Raw genomic sequence first — 15,627 nt, 5'->3', positions numbered from 1 at the left:
TGTGGTTCGGTAACACCTGGAGGGCAGTCCGCTATCCCTGACCGTGAGATCGCTCTTTCTCTGATATCTGACGATCTCTATGTCTGGAGGGGACAATGAGCACCCACCACCCACAGAAGCTTCGTCAACCAGGTCCCAGTGCCAGACCTTGAGGTTTCACAGGCTCTGGAGTGCTGAGACAGGCTGGGTGGGCTGCTTCTTCCCACAGGGGATGCCCTTCTGGCTGAGGTAGCTACTATTCCCCTTCTGATAAACATAACATATTGGGCATGGGAGGCCAATTAGCTACCATGCTAAGTTCAAGGGTTTGGATTTGGTGTATAAAGCCCCATGTGCAGCTTGGGACCAGGCGACCCGAAAGATTGACTCACCCCTCCGTAGCATCTTCTCAGGTAGTCCCATTCTGGACAATACAGTAGTACCTCGGGTTACGAACTTAATTTGTTCTGGAGGTCCGTTCTTAACCTGAAACTGTTCTTAACCTGAGGTACCACTTTAGCTAATGGGGCCTCTCACTGCCATGCGATTTCTATTCTCATCCTGAAGCAAAGTTCTTAACCCAAGGTACTACTTCCGGGTTAGTGGAGTTTTTAACCCGAAGTGTTTGTAACCTGTATAGGAATCAGGCCCCTAGCATTATGGCAGGTGCCCTCTGGAATCCCCTCTCCTTGAATATTAGCCAGGTGCCCTCTATGTTGCCTTCGTGGTACCCACTGAAGCCCAAGCCTTTTAAGTGGAGAACTTTCCTAGTTTGCCTCTGTAGTGGAACTGGTTTTAAAATGTTTTTAAACTGTTTCTAATGGTCTTACTAGGGACGCAGGTGGCGCTGTGGGTTAAACCACAGAGCCTAGGACTTGCCGATCAGAAGGTCGGCGGTGCAAATCCCCGCGACGGGGTGAGCTCCTGTTGTTCAGTCCCAGCTCCTGCCCACCTAGCAGTTTGAAAGCACGTCAAAGTGCAAGTAGATCAATAGATCTGGCGGGAAGGTAAACGGCGTTTCCGTGCGCTGCTCTGGTTCGCCAGAAGCGGCTTAGTCATGCTGGCCACATGACCCGGAAGCTGTACGCTGGCTCCCTCGGCCAATAAAGCGAAATGAGAGCTGCAACCCAAGAGTCGGCCACGACTGGTCCTAATGGTCAGGGGTCCCTTTACCTTTACCTTTAATGGTCTTACTGTTTTATCTCTTGTTGTTTGCCACCCTGGACTCATTTGGGTGGAAAAGCAGTATATACATTTAATAAATAACAATAATGCTGGGGCCTCCATGCTGGGGTCTTTTGCCTGGCATATTTTCAAATAATTCTTCACATCTACGAGGGCTAGAAACCTTCCTTTAAACAGAAATAAATCTACAGCTCTTAGGAATTATGGTTTGGAGATGCCTTGCTAGAAAAATATTAAAGCGACAAAGTAAAAAAGTGTCGGCTTCTATGGAGCACGATTCTCTCTGGGGGAAGAGCAGCATCACTGTATAGGCAACAACCCATTCCAATTTAAACTGGAAGTGGCAACCAATGGCTCCGAACGTGTTCTGTCCCTATGGTGCAAATATAGTTTATAAATAAAGCAGTGCCATGTATCCACCACAAGGTGTCACTGTGTTCTCACCTAATCTTTAAAGCACAAAGGATGTCAGTTTCCAGAAGGGCCGCCTGGAGGCGCCTCGAACCCACGACTGCCCTGTCCTTTTCAGGTCAGCTTTGTATTGTTCTTATTAAAGGTAATGCTTCATCTCTCTTTTTTTGCCAGCAAAGCATTTCTCCTTCCCGGTGCTGGACTGCCCAACTGGCAGGCTAGGCCCATGACTGGGGCATCAGCAAAGCAGGAGACCAAAAAACCGAGAGATTTTTAATGAGGTAAACTAAAACAGGAGATCTATGCCATGCTGTTAAAGGCACAGGAAGAAGATAAAGGAAGAAGAGGAGACTTAGACACACGACTTGGCAGGACTGTTCCAAGTGTGGGGACAGGAGATGTTGCGGCTCCAAGATGCCATCACAAGGAGGGGTCAGAAGGGGAAAGGACAACACGGAAAAGCTCATTTTGTGAAGCTCAGGGAACACCAGCCTTTCCCAGCCTGGTCTCCTCCAGGTCTTCTGAGCTACAACTGCCATTTTTCCTGCCCACTCAACTAGTCAGGGCAGGCTAAGGGGGGCTGATGGGTGAGGTAGTCCCCAAAAATTCGGAAGGCACAGGTTTGGGGAGGTTGGGCTGGAATTAGACCTTTCAGGCTGATCAGTATACAGTGGTACCTCGGGTTAAGTACTTAATTTGTTCTGAAGCAAAGTTCTTAACCTGAAACTGTTCTTAACCTGAAGCACCACTTTGGCTAATGGGGCCTCCTGCTGCTGCCACGCCGCCAGAGCTCAATTTCTGTTCTCATCCTGAAGCAAAGTTCTTAACCTGAAGCACTATTTCTGGGTTAGCGGAGTCTGTAACCTGAAGCGTATGTAGCTTGAAGCATATGTAACCTGAGGTACCACTGTATTTGAAAAGTGACTGTGAAGGGGAACAATGCCCCTTATTAAGCAAGATAGCTAAAGTAAGGGGGTCGTGTCCTCCATTGTGACACGTCCCCCTGCTGAGTGACTTGGCTGAGCACTTTGGGAAGAGCAACCATTTGAGGATAGCTAGTGAGGGAGAGAGGAGAAAGATGCTGCAAGAGAAAATTCAGAGACTCTCTTCATGTCAAGTGTAAGTAGGATTTCTCCTCCTTTAGAAACGTAGGGGAGGTTTAGCTGCCAGGTGCCCCAAATCCAGCACAGAGATCTCTAGAACCCATTTCCTCATTGTTTCCTCTTCTTCCCTAGGTTCTGAAGTCTGAGGAGGCTCCGTGGGCTGCTGGTCTCCTGCTGCCGGTTGCCCAAGATACATCCCCTGGTCTGCCAGGAGGAGGAAGGAGATCAGTGGAAGGAGGAGGTAAACATCATGAAGGACGGAAAGGAGGAGAAGGTTAAGATTCGATCGATTTTTGTGAGACCATGCGACCAGGGGATGGAGTCCACCGATAACAACGTGGATGGTGAGTGTTGATCTTTCTTCCTCAGGAACAGGGAGACCAGAGAAAATCTGGCAGTGGGGCGGAGGGTGCAGAAAGATGGGTAATCAGCATAAGAATCAATTAAAATATTAAGAATCCTTTCTCTTCTTTTCTCTTCCAGGCAACGGCAGCAGTGAGACCAGCAGCTCGAGCGGAGCTCTTACCCCCCCTCCCACGCCCAGTTCCCCCCTCCCCACAATTCTAAATATAGAAATATAGAAATATAGAAATCATTTTTGTATGGATTCTGTTAAGTTGTGGGTGAACATATCAGACGACACAGCGATTCTTCAAACAGCTCTTGTTTATTCAGAGGCCAGAATTGAACTGAACTGAAGGGTTCAGCCAGCCTGCTTATATAGAGCTCCACTACAACGCAACAGTAACCATTTTCTGTAACTATCCAATCACTGAACGTCACTTTCGATCCCTTATTTACATATGTGGACCTGAACTATCTACAGTATCCCCCTGCTGGCCCAGGGTGAGAACTTCAGTACATAACAGATTTAAATAAAGTTTGGAATACAAATGTACTAGTCTTTGATCATGTTTTTATCCCCGGGGGTTCTTTTTCCCAACAGTTGTGAGGATGGGCAAGAAAGTTACTTGCCCAAAAATGGAAAGAAGAAGAATACGTCCCAGCGAAAGAAGAATGGATACAAAAACTTATGGAACATGCCGAAATGGCGAAAGGTTGGGTGGGATGGAGAATTTTGCATACTTCTCTGATTCTAGAGGCATAATTGCTGGTTGACCTGATTCTGTGCAAGAGACCAGGTTCCATTGTGGAACTGCTGGAGAAAGGCACATAGTCTTGGATAATACCAGTCAATCAGAGAATTGCTGAAATTCATACAAGCAAAACAAGGACATGAATTGCAGGGGGTGAGAACAATACCTTGTGATGCTGGCAAACATCTGCTAAGTTGGAAGCAGCAACCTGGAGATCACACAGGACTCTCAACTTTTTCATGGGCACAAGAGTCTAAGAGGTGCTAAGCCCGTAACCTTAAAACACCTCGTTCCTTGGCTGTGCACCAGCAAGTAAGCAGAGGCCCTCAGCCAGAGTCTCCTACAGAGTTCTGAGCCACAATAACAAGCTGTTGCTGAAAAGAGGTCTGATGTGTTGGTGAAGTTGAAGTTTAGTTCTCTGTCTGATCATCCAGTGCTAAAGCCACAGGTGACCACTTGGCTCATGAATCTAGTTTGCTGCTAAGCTTTTATCTGATTAAGGTGACCACCTATGAGAGATGTTCCAGCACAGTAAGGCTCTTTGTATTGTAATATTTATTGAATTTTCCATTATATATTATTTTTCCCTCTTGTTAATTTGTTCAAAAGAGCTATCGACTTCCCTCCCTCCCACCTCATGGTTATCTTAATTACAGTCATACCTCGGGTTACAGACAGTTCAGGTTGCGCATTTTTGGGTTACGGACGCACCGAAACCTGGAAGTACCGGAATGGGTTACTTCCGGGTTTCGGCGCTTGCGCATGAGCAGAAACACTGAATCACAACCTACGCGTGCGCAGACGCAGCGCTGCGGGTTGCGAACATGCCTCCTACACGGATCACATTTGCAACCTGAGCGTCAACTGTATTTCTATTTCACAGCATTTCTACTTTTTCCTGTTTATATCCAATTATCAAATTTTAAATAAATATGTAAAAAGTACATAACCTCAACATTACAACATTACAAGTTTCTTAAGTTTCTTAAATTATCCTTCAAATATTGTATAAATTTACTGCAGTCTTTTTGGAACGCTTGATCCCGCTGGTTTCGGATTTTCCCAGTCAACTTTGCCAACTGTGCATATTCAATCCTCTTCATTTGCCACTCTTGAATCGTTGGTGTCTCCTGTGGCTTCCATTTTTGAGCTAATAAAGTCCTTGCTGCCACTGCTGCACACCTGAATAGTCTTTGGTCTTTCTTTAGAATTTCCTCACCTATTATCCCCAATAAAAATGCTTCTGGTTTTTTAACAAATGTACTTTTGTACATTTTCTTTAACTCATTATATATCATGTCCCAGTAAACTTTTACCTAACTGCATGTCCACCACGTGTGATAAAAATTCCCTTCCTTTTCTTTACATTTCCAACATTCTTTATTTTTTAATTTATACATTTTGGCCAATTTGGTTGGTGTTAAGTGCCACCTATACATCATTTTCATAACATTTTCTTTTAATGCAGTACAGGCAGTAAAGTTAATTCCTCCCTGCCATAATTTTTCCCATGCCTCTAATTGTATATTATAACCCAAGTTTTTTGCCCATTTAATCGTAACATCTTTAACCTCTTCATATTTTGTATGCCATTCTAACAATAATTTATACATTTTTGATAATATTTTCTTCTTACCATCCAAAAACTCAGTCTCCAGTTTGGATCTTGTTATTTCAAAGCCTTTACATTTTTTATCTTCATTAAATACATCATTTACTTGATGGTACTGCAACCAATCTGTCATTAAATCTCTTATTTCATCAAATGTTTTTAAATTTTAACTTATTATCTACCTCCATCAATAAATATCTGTATATGGCCCAATTTCCTTTCATATTTAATCTTTTTACAGCTATCACTTCTAGTGGGGAGAGCCACCACGGAGTTTTCCTTTCCAATAGGCTTTTGTATCTATTCTATACCTCATATATTGATTTCCTTATCGTGTGGTTCAAAAATTGTCTGTGAACTTTCACTTTGTCATACCATAAGTATGAGTGCCAACCATATCTATTATCATGTCCTTCTAAATCTAACAAATCTGTATTTTCTAATAAAATCCTATCCCTTAACCAGCAGGGGTAGGACGCTTCATAATAGATTTTCAAGTCTGGCAACAAGAATCTGCCTCTTTCCTTTGTATCTGTAAGAAGTTTATATTTAATTCTAGGTTTTTTCCCTTGCCAGATGAACCTTGATAATGCTTTTTGGAACTCTTTGAATTGTCCCGCCTTGGTGATCACAGGTACTGTCTGGAACAGAAATAACATCTTTGGTAGCACATTCATCTTTACGGCAGAAATTCTTCCCCCCAAAATAATTTCATCCTTCCCCACACTTCTAAATCTCTTTTAATCTCATTCCATACAGGTAGGTAATTGTCTTTATACAAACTTATACTCTTTGCCATTAACCATATTCCCAAATATTTCACCTTTTTAACAATTGCTATTCCTATATTGTGTTGCAACTCCGCTATTCTATCTGTCTATATTTTTAACTAACATTTTCGTTTTGACTTTATTGAGTTTGAAACCAGCTATATGCCCAAATTCTTTTATCTTTTCCAGTGCTTCTGGTGCACTGGTTAATGGTTCCTCTATTGTTAATACTAGATCATCAGCAAAGGCTTTAAGTTTATATTCTTTAGCGCCAACTCTAAGTCCTTTGATACTTTCTGTTGCTTTTAATTTATTTGTCAGGACCTCTAGGACTATTATAAATAATAAGGGGAATAACAGGCAGCCCTGTCTGGTTCCTTTAGTAATTTCAAAATTTTCTGTTAAGACATTATTAACTAATACTTTTGCCTTCTGTTCTGAATATATAGCTTCTATACCTTTAAGAAAATAATTCCCCATGTCCATTAATTCCAAATTTTTCTTCATAAAATACCAATAAACATTATCAAATGCTTTCTCCGCATCAGTAAACATTAACCCAGCTTGCTTGTCCTTCCTGGCCTCAAGATATTCAAGTACATCAATTATATTCCTCACATTTTCTTTCATCTGTCGGCTAAAATACTAGCGAGTAACATAATCATTATTTAACAATTATATAGGTCTATAATTTTTTACTTGAAGTAGGTTTGAATCCTGTTTGGGAATCAATGTAATTTATGCTTCTTTCCATGTCATGGGAATCTTTCCTTTCTTCATAATGCTATTCATTACATTTCTTAAAGGGGCTGTCAGTTGATCAGTTAGTACCGGTACTTTGTAATACTTTGCTGTGAGTCCATCTGGTCCTGGTGCTTTCCCCATTTTCATTTGTTTTATAGCTAGTTGCACTTCTGCAATCGTTATTAAGGAATTCAGTTGGTCTTTTCATCTTTCAGAATCTTCCATTCTGTTCCAAATATTTCTCTATGCTTCTTTTATTTTCTTTTTCAACTCTATATAAAGGTCAGCGGTTCGAATCGGGTGAGCTCCTGTTGCTCGGACCCTGCTCTTGCCAACCTAGCAGTTTGAAAGCACATCACAGTGCAAGTGGATAAATAGGTCCCGCTCCGGCGGGAAGGTAAACGGCGTTTCCGTGCGCTGCTCTGGTTTGCCAGAAGCGACTTAGTCATGCTGGCCACATGACCCGGAAGCTCCTCAGCCAGTAAAGCGAGATGAGCGACGCAATCCCAGAGTTATTCGCAACTGGACTTAACGGTCAGGGGTCCCTTTACCTTTACTATAATTTTTTATAGAATTTTTGGAAATTCTTCCTAATTTCTCTCGGCTTTTCAATTATTTTATCATCTATTTTCAATTTTTTAATAGTATTCTGTCTTTGTCTCTTTTTTAACTGCCACAGCACAGTAAGGCTCTTTACCCCCATAATGCATATTGGAATTTTCCCCTGCATGGACACCTGTTATCTCCCCTGATTGTCTCACCCATAATAAGGTGAGTTATATGCTGCTAAATAAATAGAATCTTAGCATTTTTAGTTTTATTTTACTCACCAAAATGAATGAAATGAAACCCTTCTGAATTACCCATCCAGTCTGGCAACACCTTTTTTTTTTTTAACTGCTTATGAATTAAGAAATCCAAATTAATCCTGATTGACTCAGTTTTTGTGCAATTTATCTTTGGCAGTAATTGTTAAGAACTAGGTTCTGCAGGTAGAACAACAACAGGTAGAACAACCACAGCAGAGGATTGTTGCCAACTTATTATGGCTCACTGCACCTGTTAACTTAGTACCTACCACAAAGGAGATGGTTGCTCCTCTGACCTTCAGGTGAAAGTGAGAAGATCTGTTCCTCTTCTGGTCAATGAGTCCAAGACAAGGCTTCACTGATGGACAGTCAGATGGTTCTTGAATCAACTGGCTAGGGAGACAACCATGTTAGAGTGTTCTAGCTTAGTGGTGTCTTTCTTATAGTTTTTCCTTTAAAACTATTTTCAGTGAAACTAATTTTTAGAAATACAAGGCACTCCATGCGCTGTCCCTTAATAGCAAGGGAAGCCAAGTAGTAATGCTAGAAACCAATCTGGATGTAGAAAGTTCAGTGGAATAAGGTTTGGATCCTAACCAGTGAGCTCACAAAAGTTCAGTAACATGACCTGTGGCCACAATTATATTTAGATCTTAAGCAACATCTTAGGCCACTTCTTATTACAGTAATATCTTGCTCTGCTTCCTCATGCAGTCAGGCTGATGTTCTTGGTCCTCTGCTAATGTCATCAGCTGTTAAGTGGCACATCACATCAGCACATGTTCATCCCCCTGATCTGCTGGAGAAGACTTTTTGCCACATTGCGTGTGTACTAAGAGTGCTGGAGTAGCAGTTTTCAAACTTTTCTTCCATTGACTAATATTACTTTGCAGACCACTTAATACGCTTCATTTTTGTTCTAATAAATCAAAGAGCATATGTAACTCATATTCACATTTTAAAAAATAAATACAAGAGCTAAATACAACTCTTGCAGTCAGACCCCCTGCCCTTTTCTGTGGAGCTCTAAGGCCTTCACACGGCTGTCTGCCCTGACAAGAACTGCGGACAAGTTCTTTGTTTGAATCTATCTAATCCATCTTAATTGTTTTCAATCCATATCTATACATCCCAAAGTCCAGCAAATGTAGAGTTTATGCAAATTCTGTCTGAATTTTAATACAAAAGCTCAAAACCACTTTCACTTAAAGGTTGAAGACCTTCAAACATACTTGCCTGTTGGAATACGAGCTTGGATTTGATATCTTTACGAATACATTACTCCAGATATTTCAAGAATCTTCTCATGACGCCTTTGACAAATCACAATTAGCATAATCTACCTAACAGAGTTATTGTGAACATAAAAAGGGATGAAATTTTGTCCTTAGACTTTTACTACCTTGTATTATATAATAAAAGGGGAAAATACAGTTGTGGTTTTTAACCCCCATTCTGTACTTCTTCATTCTTTCCTTGCTTAAAAGCAAGAGCTTTTCATTGCAAAAGGAAGAAACTTTGGGTTGTTTTTTCCTCTCCCTGCTGATATTTTTACTGGCTTGTAGGTGCTTTTCTTTGGAATAGTTTGCAAAAGATAGTGAATGCCTAATGAACAAACCCCTGGGGCTTAGTCAGACTTATCATGACAAGCTAAAAATTAATTTAGATTGTCTACCTTTTAGGTACAGAGGGAAGCTTTTTTTGAAAGCTAAATTAAGACACCAGCCTATGGTGAGGGAGTGGAATGATTAATAATATCTAAATAAGAAACTGCTGAGAAGGAATTTTCTGTTTTACTGTTCGTGGGAACTAAAACCTGCAATTTACTACCCAGTCAAAAGGCTGTATTTAGCCATGGGCAAAATATTTGATGCAGTTTCCACTATCTCAGCAAATCACGTACCTCAAATCTACCAGTGATTGCAAAGTTTAATGGCCATTTCCAAAAATGGAACTTAAAAGAAAACGAAAGTCTGGACAATGTGGGCAAATGAATGAAGTTTCCAGAGGAGTTTGGACAACCCACGGAAGGAAGACTGAGAAAATGAGGTGCTGTGCATTGGAAATCTGTCTGCAGAAAGCAGATGCATTGGAGTTGCAGTGAACTGGAGATCACTCTCCAGTTAGGGAGGGAAGAAGCTATATTGGCAAGTAATGTGTGAAGTAGGTTAGCTCCCTCTGGTTACAGGAAAGGCTTCAGGAAAGGATACACACATACACATGACAAGAAATGTGCTGACATTAGGGGAGCCCCCGGATTAATTTATTCATTTTATTTGTATGCCGCTTTCCCACACACCAAAAAATCATGCTCAAAGTGGCTTACAACAAAGAAAATAGGAAAACACTTCAAACAATTCCCTATGTGACCCCAAGTGCTTCTTCTGAAGGACCTTCCCCTTCACAGTGTTCTTACATATAGCAAGGGTCTGATCTTTAAAGAGTGATAAACCTCTCCCAGCAGCCTGTCCTTCAACCTCTTGTCTCAGCTGGACTCCAATACTGAGAGAAAAACCGCCTGTCTAGGAGGAGTTTGAGAGCTGAAGCCCCAGGGTCAGAAGCAACAGAGGCTTTCGCTGTATCCTGAGTCACTTGAAAACACACAAAGAGGTCTTTAACATCACCATGCTATTATAGTGTGGACAATCACACTCTCAGAATGTTTCCTTCATGTACTTCACAAAACCTCAAACTTTGTGATGAATTCTACAAGTGTAACAAATATGCAAGCTGGACAGATTTACATACATTTACCTACTTTGCTTGTTCCAGCAATTTAGACAACTTTATGAATTTTGTGCGAGTTGTCGTTTAAAGTAACTGCATTAATCGATGATTGAAAAAGATACAGGGTCAAGAGGCAGATGTTAGCGAAATGGGAGGTGCAATGACCTAGTTCTTGCAAACAGAGGGTGAGATGGTAAACCTGTGTCAGGACTGTACCCGGTTTATTTCTGGGCACAATTCAAAGTGCTGCTTATAATCTATAAAGCTCTACACGGCTCAGATCCAGGCTATCAGAAAGACCATCTTCCCTCACACAAACCTGCCCAGGCTCTGAGACCTCCAGGGGAGGCCCGTCGCTCGGTCCCACCACCCTCACCACCACCATCCTGGTTGGGGACACAAGAAAGGGCCTTCTTGGTGGCTGCTCCCAGACTCTGGAACTCCCTCTCTGGAGAAGCTGTCCTGGCTCCCTCCTTGTTGTCCTTCTGCCAGCAGGGAACTGACTGCTTTTAAGGTTCTGTGCTATGTTTTCAATGGATCTTTTTATAGTATTTTAATTCTATTAGTGTTTAATGAGTGTCTTTTCTATGCTTTTAGCTTGTTCTATTTTAGCTGCGTAAGCTGCCATAAGTTCCAAACTGGGGGAAAGGTGGATATAAATAAATAAAATAATGATGATAACAACAATTGTTGTTAGCCGCCCTGAGCCCGGCTTCGGGCTGGGGAGGGCGGGATATAAATAAAATTTATTATTATTATTACCCCTCCATACTGCATGAAGGCTTCTCCATTCAAAAAACCAAAACACACACACCAGTTTATCTGAAACTGGTATGTCAGAATGCATTTTATCCTGACATGCCAGTTTCTATGTGGGGGGTATGTGTTTGTGTGTGTAGAACATTATTTTATGTGATCCTCACCTGCAGGCTGAACTGGCGCTGTCCTACTCTTCCACCAACCGATTGATATAAGAACTAAAGACCTCAGGTGTTTATTTTTGATTTTAATAATGTTTCAAAGTTTCACTTTAATTGCATTTAACCTTTTAGAATGTATTAGGCTTGATTTTTGTGTGTTCTACATTTCATAGAATCATAGAATCTTTGTGTTGGAAGGGACCCCAAGGGTCATCTAGTCCAACCCCCTGCAATGCAGGAATCTCAGCTAAGGAATCCGTGACAGGAGACCACCCAACTTCCGCTTAAAAACCAAGGAAGGGCAGTCCACCACCTCCTGAGGGAGACCGTTCCACTGTCAGACAGCTCCTACTGTCGGAGCTGTGAGTCTCTCCCCTCCTACACTGCCTTCCATCTCTCCTTATCTGACCCTGAAAGGCAGGATGTTTTCCTATGTCAGTTATGAGTTAGCATCAGGGAAGAAATCCTTGGCAGTTTCCTGAAAATTAGATGGGAGAAATGTCATTAAAGACTGATCATAGGCTAGGTGGCCAGGGCAACATGGGACACCTGATGCCTAAATTGGGCAAAAGGCCTACACGCGTCTGGTCAACCCCAAGGGGGGGGGGAGTGAATAGCAGGAAGACGCCATGCGTGTTTTCTATCCCATGACTAGTAACCTTTCTTGATGTATATGAAGATGTTTTATGTCTATTTGTTTGCTGTGTTTGAACTATTATATCAGCCTCTGTTCTGAGGTGCTTTGGGGCAGCCCTTCTCAACTGGCTGAGTGTGGTGGAGTCTCCTTCTTTGGAGGTCTTTAAGCAGAGGCTTGACAACCATATGTCAGGAGTGCTCTGATGGTGTTTCCTGCTTGGCAGGGGGTTCGACTCGATGGCCCTTGTGGTCTCTTCCAACTCTATGATTCTATGAACTGGCCGTTGAGTGGAGTGAGCTCTGTCCTATTGCAATAGCTATAATAAATGCTGGGTCCCTAAATCCTGATGCTGGACTTGAAAAATAGTTTCTGTGGTTTATTCAAAAGGTGGTTGTTCCTCACCCGGGTAACAAACAAGGTGATGTAGAAGGGAATTCTTACATTTGTCCCTATTGAAATTGAGTATGTTAGATTGCACCCAGTTTTCCAGTCCATTAAGGTCATTTTCATTTTTTATTCTGTCTTCTGCGACATTAGCTACTCCTCCCAGTTTGGTGTCATTTGCAAATTTGATGAGCATCCCCTCAATTCCTTCATCCAAGTAGTTTATAAAGATGTTCAACAGGCTTCTTCTTCTAAATATTTACAGTTTTTGTGTTAATAACGCTTTCCACCAACTTACCTGAGAAACAAGTTAGACTGACAGGTCTTTAATTTCCTGGATTCTTTGTGGATTCTTTTTCAAAACTTCATGTTGGCTGCGTTTCAGTCCTCTGGTGAGGAGGCTGATTCTAGCAATAAGTTACATACTTTACCTTGAAGATCAACAATTTCCCATTTGAGTTCTTAAGAACTCTCAGGTGAGTGCCCCCTGGTCTTGGAGACTTGCCAACTAGTTCTGAAATTTAATCTTTTGCCACCTTGATTTCATATCGCTTCTCCATTGTGCTTCCGGGGGGGTGGTGGTGGAGAAGTCTCCAAATTTCTGCAGTGAAGACTAATGCAAATTATTTATTGAGCTTTTAAAGAACATCTGCAGACTTTTGCTGGATCAGACTGAGGGCCATCTGATGCAACAATCTGTGTCCAGATGTCTCTGAGAAGTCCACAAGCAGGGATCTTGCCCTGCACCATGGTTTATCCTTAGCACCCCCCCTGAAAATGATGTTGACTAAGGGATACCATTAGTAGCTTCCACCTTCCTGTACTTTTAATGCATTTAATGCATGTAGGGGGTTGAATTAGATGAGCCTCAGGTTCCCTTCCAACTCTGCAACTCTATGATTCTGCAGCAGCAGAGGCACGTCCTCACCCCTCCATAGAGTCCAGCAGAGCCCAGTGGATCCTGTACTGCTTCTTAATCCCCTCCAGTCTGGTGGACGGGGGGAAACTAGGATTGCTCTGCCCTAGCAGGCATGGACCAGTCCTTTAGATGGCCTGCAAGGTGATATGGAAACAATCAGTTTCACTGTTTTTAAGCTCCCATGACTAAACAATAGTAAGACCAGCATTTCTCTAAACCGATTACCATCCAGCTTCCAAGGGGCAGCTGGGCACCTCGAAAGTATACCCCAGTCCTTAGGAAGGAAGGAAGGAAGGAAGGAAGGAAGGAAGGGCTGCCCTGTATTTCCCCTCACCATCCTGGTCACAAGGTCCTTGGAAAAGTATATGGCAGTCTTTCAGAAAAGTGGGTGCCCTTTTAGATAAAACAAAAACAAAGGTAATTTATTAATGAGCAGACAAAAACACAGCATCATTCTATTTACTTCATAAAATTTATACGGTGCACCATTTGATTGTAAAAAAAACCCTCAAAGCAGTTTACAAAAAGGTAAAACCATAAAATCAGGAAAAATTCATAATACATGCTAAAATAGTTTAAAATTCACATCAGCTTTACGCCATGTAAGTGAGGCTCGGTTTGCAGCTCAGGCAGTTAGTTGCCTTTCTCCACTGCTGGGTTTGGGTGGGAGACTCGGGGCCAGGCCAGGAACAATTCTTTGTCTCTTCCAAGAAATCCAAGGTAGCTGCGGTCACGTGGCTTCAAGTGCCTGGGGCAAGTCAAGTCACGTGGCCCCATCAGAGCGAGGCCCGGCGCAGTGACCAGCCCCGCCCCCCTCCCACCTGGGCAACATGGGCGGAGCCGGGGGGGGAGGAGGCTTGAAGGTAGGCGGGATGCAGAACCCAGTTACCTGCCAGGCAATTGATCAGTTGAGTATTTCTGTTTCTTTACTTGATGGGGGGGGGGTTATGCCCAGGGACCCTCTTTGCACCTGGGGAGGTCCAGCTGGGGCTGGAGAAGGAGGCGGGGCCTCGTGCTTGGGGCACTGAAATGGAGCAAGGCAGGCAGAGCAACGGTCTCCAAGCGGAGTCAAGTAGACACGCGTCTAGCCGGGGCTTCTGCATTGGGGCTCCAAGCCAGAGAGAAAGTGGACGAGAGCTCCGTCCTTCCCCGCGAAGCTGAAGGGGCTCATTTAGAGCGAGGCAGAGAGAGGCTGCGTGGCTCCCCCCGTGAAGAAGAAGACAGGATCCCGCGTGGGTTTGCTACTATGTGAGAAAGAAATTCAGGAGGGGCAGGAAGCTGAGGAAGAGAAGCAGTTGGACTGGAAGATGATCCTTGGGGTCTCTTCCAACTCTACATCTCTGTGATCTCTTCAGAACTCTGAATGTGTTTAAATAGCTCAGGCTGAGACCTTTCACAGACTATACATGATTTACACACAGGAAAGTAAGGGGTGTGGGGGCATTTTTCCTGCCAGAGGCAGGCGTTAGTCAGCCTCAGGATTGTACTGGAAGGGCACTTTCTACTCGCAAAAAGCATTTTTATTCACCTTACAGGGAACCTAAAAGGACGACAAAATTATCATTTCTTAAAATGAGTAATCAAACAAAAGTAAAGGAATCTTATTGAAGCTTAGGAGTAAATTTACACGTCAAAACTCATTGTAAGGGTTTGCACAGAACCAAGAAGAGGGATGGGTGGCCAAAAGCCTCAAAGAGAGGAGGGGAAAACATTTTAGAAGCAGAGGGTCTTGGCTGATCTTATGGAAATGCAGCCTTTTAATGATCCTGTGGCCAAATAAATCCAATTCCAAACCTGACCTCAGACACTTGCTGTACGTGGAAGCTCTACCATTGTCAAACGAGTTGCTTTTAGTGGAAGGGGAGCTCGGGATTCCCTGGTATTCAGATAATACATTGCCTACTTTTTATGCCCTTTACAAATAAATGGGTTGAGGTGTTTGTTTGTTCGTGCGTGTCTGTAGGCACAGGGCATCGGGGTGGGGGCCAAGCTGGGTCTTTGGCCGGGGGGGACAGGCGAGGTCCGGCCCGGCTTGCTTCTTGGCTGGCGTGGCCTCCGTCCGGCTGGAGGCTTCGGGGCTCCGGCTGCTGCCCAGCCCGAAGGGGCGGGGAAGGGGCCGGAGCGGGGCGCCCCGGAGGTGTCCTGGCCCGGCCAAGCCATTCGGCCCCCGCCGAGGCGAGGCGACCCCCTGCCCGCCTTGGGCTTGGCGGCCTGCAAGAAGGTTCAAGGCGAGCTTAGTCGGGCTTCGCGCCTCGGAGTCCCGTCAGACGAGACCCGCTTCGGGGGAGCTTCGCCTTGGCTGGCCGCGCGCGCGCCTCTTCCGCACGAAA

The 15,627-nt window shown here is 43.5% G+C and overlaps 1 protein-coding gene across 3 annotated transcripts in view; it reads left to right on the top strand.

Annotated features, from left to right (window-relative positions):
- Nucleotides 1-1,832: 1,832 nt before the first annotated feature.
- Nucleotides 1,833-15,627, top strand: part of LOC308480623 (uncharacterized protein) — a 125,074-nt gene continuing 111,279 nt past the window's right edge. The window contains exons 1-3 of one of the 3 annotated variants that reach the window (XR_013988136.1): nt 2,476-2,694; nt 2,811-3,022; nt 3,162-3,288. Coding sequence is in view for 2 of the 3 variants with exons in the window: in XM_081012413.1 (XP_080868539.1) it covers nt 2,654-2,694 (41 nt within the window). In the remaining variant the exon portion in view is untranslated. Of the gene's footprint in view, nt 1,857-2,474; nt 2,695-2,810; nt 3,023-3,161; nt 3,289-15,627 lie in introns of those variants that run through there. The other 2 variants (XM_081012414.1, XM_081012413.1) reach the window with 2 other exon arrangements.

Source organism: Podarcis pityusensis (genome assembly GCF_964106645.2).
Source record: "Podarcis pityusensis genome assembly, chromosome: 6".
In the NCBI taxonomy this organism is placed as follows: domain Eukaryota; kingdom Metazoa; phylum Chordata; class Lepidosauria; order Squamata; family Lacertidae; genus Podarcis; species Podarcis pityusensis.
This window is presented reverse-complemented; position numbering and strand designations above follow the sequence as displayed.